Here is a 2,738-nt window from a genome sequence, read left to right on the forward strand (position 1 = left end):
CACACACGCACACACACACACACACACACACACACACACACACACACCCACACACAATTAACAGATAAACACACCCTATTAAAGAGGATGAACTGCATTCAAGCATAGCAGCAAATTCTTGTGTGTAAATCAGCTTTTATCAGTTCAAGGTTAAGTCTCTATTGAGTGTTAGGGATTAACAAATAGAGATACTTAAGTGATTTGTAGGCTCCTACACCCCCTACACCCCTGCCACAAGGATATAAAGTCTAAAGGCCAAAATTCAAAGTGTGAAATATGCATATTTTAGACCAAATGTTACAATTTGAGGAATGCTGGTGTTTCTATTAGGGTAAAGTCAGCATTCCTCTTATTGTAACATTTTTTCCCATGTTTTCAGCCAGTAGAGGCTTCTGAGGAACTCAACAAGTGATACTATCTTATTGGCTTAAAATCCTAAAGTTATATTTTTATTATGGTATAGACAGGTTTACAAAATATTTTATTGTTGTTTAAAAGAAATAATACTTTATTCAGCAAGAATTTATAAAAATTCATCCTTAAAAAATGTATCATTGTCATCACAAAAATATTAAGCAGCACACGTTTTCAATACTACTAATAATAAGAAATGTTTCTTAAGCACCAAATCAGCATATTAGAAAGATTTCTGAAGACACTGATTGTAAGACACTAAAGACTGAAAATTCAACTGCCATCACAGGAATAAAATCGATTAAAATTGAAGCAATTACTTTACAATGTAATAATATTGTAATAAAAATAAATAAATGAAAGAGTAATAATAAAACATTTAAAAAATGACTTACCCCAAATGTTTGAATAGTAGTGTATATAAATGATATTAATAATGATTTTTTATTTTTTTTTCAGGAAAAACAAAGGAGTACTTTCTTTTCCATATTTTATCTGTTCATAAACGCTGGCAGTCTTCTCTCCACTCTCATCACACCCATCCTGAGAGGTGTGTATTTACAGTAATTACAATCTGAATAGCATCTTTGGTAATGCTTTGTTTTAAGTTGTCCTTGTTACACATGTTACATGTACTTACTATTGTAATAACAATAAATTATGCATAATTAGGCTACATGCAAGTACCCCTAAGCCAAACCCTAATCCTAACCCTAACCAAATAGTAAATACATGTAGTTAATTAATATTACTCAGTACTTAAATGTATAATTACACCGTAACAAGGACACCTTAAAATAAAGTGTAACCACATCTTTTACTTAATACATGGTAGATTGGTAAATATGCTTATGAACAATACGTCTTGTCTTTGTGTGTATTTGTTAGCTCAAGAGTGTGGTATCTACTCAAAGCAAAGTTGTTTCCCGCTGGCTTTTGGGGTCCCTGCAGCTCTCATGGTGGTTGCCCTCAGTAAGTTACAGCAGTTTCGGTCTACTGGTATTTATTTTGACGTGCAATACCTTTTATGACCACTCGATGGGAGCCGTGATCGACTGAGGTTCTTCTTCTCTCTGCAGTTGTGTTCATCGCAGGTCACAGCATGTACATTATGGAATCCCCCAAAGGCAACATCCTGCTGCGAGTCATGAAATGCATTGGAGTAAGAGCACCGACAAAAAATGATGCTTTCTTTAAGAAATAGTGTTACGTTTTTGGAAAAAGGGAGAGATAGAATGAGACCCCTCAGTTACAGTTCACTTTTCATTAAAAGACAGTGTCACTTGCATGTTTGATAAACAATCAAAATTTAGTATGCAAATATTATAGACTTCACGGCCAGCAGTGAAGGCCAAACATTAGGCTAACGAGAGATTTTAAAACGTATCCTCCTGAGACCCTGTGACCTCATATGAGGACATTATATTTTGGTGTATTTCTCTGAGACTATACATGCCACCGTTTTAAGTCTGGATGTCCTGTACAGAGCACATTCAGGGCTTTTCAGAGATACTAAATGTTTCGAGTCATGAAATGCATTGGAGTAAGAGCACCGACAAAAAATGATGCTTTCTTTAAGAAATAGTGTTACGTTTTTGGAAAAAGGGAGAGATAGAATGAGACCCCTCAGTTACAGTTCACTTTTCATTAAAAGACAGTGTCACTTGCATGTTTGATAAACAATCAAAATTTAGTATGCAAATATTATAGACTTCACGGCCAGCAGTGAAGGCCAAACATTAGGCTAACGAGAGATTTTAAAACGTATCCTCCTGAGACCCTGTGACCTCATATGAGGACATTATATTTTGGTGTATTTCTCTGAGACTATACATGCCACAGTTTTAAGTCTGGATGTCCTGTACATTCAGGGCATTTCAGAGTTACTAAATGTTTGGATGTTTCACCATGACCAACCCCTCTCCTTGGTCTTCAAAAATTTCTGAAATTAATTTAGTGACACTCTTATGGAAATATGATAATATTTTGCAATTATCATTTAAATCTGACTAATTTTTAAAATGTGTGTCATAAATCAACATCTCAGGAAAATGTTGTGGGGTTTCAAATCAAAATATAACCTTCTGTTACGAAACAGGATGTTGATTTCATACATGTCCTCATATGAGGACACTGGGACTAAAAGCATGTTTATTAGCGTTTTGGGAGACATAACAAATGAATAGTGAAAGAAATTATGTTTCAATATTCTATGAAATATTATATATTATTATGAAAATCTTGTCAAATATTACTCCCATTATTACACTTCTTTTTTCATTACATGTTGCCCCAAAAACACATTAATATGCAAATTAGATTTA

General features: G+C 34.1%; 1 protein-coding gene across 1 annotated transcript in view; it reads left to right on the plus strand.

Annotated features, from left to right (window-relative positions):
- Window positions 1-1,618, plus strand: part of LOC107688896 (solute carrier family 15 member 1-like) — a 4,223-nt gene extending 2,605 nt beyond the window's left edge. The window contains exons 7-9 of the mRNA XM_016486726.1: window positions 874-964; window positions 1,303-1,386; window positions 1,494-1,618. Coding sequence (XP_016342212.1) covers window positions 874-964; window positions 1,303-1,386; window positions 1,494-1,618 — 300 coding nt within the window. The remainder of the gene's footprint in view (window positions 1-873; window positions 965-1,302; window positions 1,387-1,493) is intronic.
- The last annotated feature ends 1,120 nt before the right edge of the window (window positions 1,619-2,738 follow it).

Source organism: Sinocyclocheilus anshuiensis, unplaced genomic scaffold (assembly GCF_001515605.1).
Source record: "Sinocyclocheilus anshuiensis isolate Anshui unplaced genomic scaffold, SAMN03320099.WGS_v1.1 scaffold101, whole genome shotgun sequence".
NCBI classification, from domain to species: Eukaryota; Metazoa; Chordata; class Actinopteri; order Cypriniformes; family Cyprinidae; genus Sinocyclocheilus; species Sinocyclocheilus anshuiensis.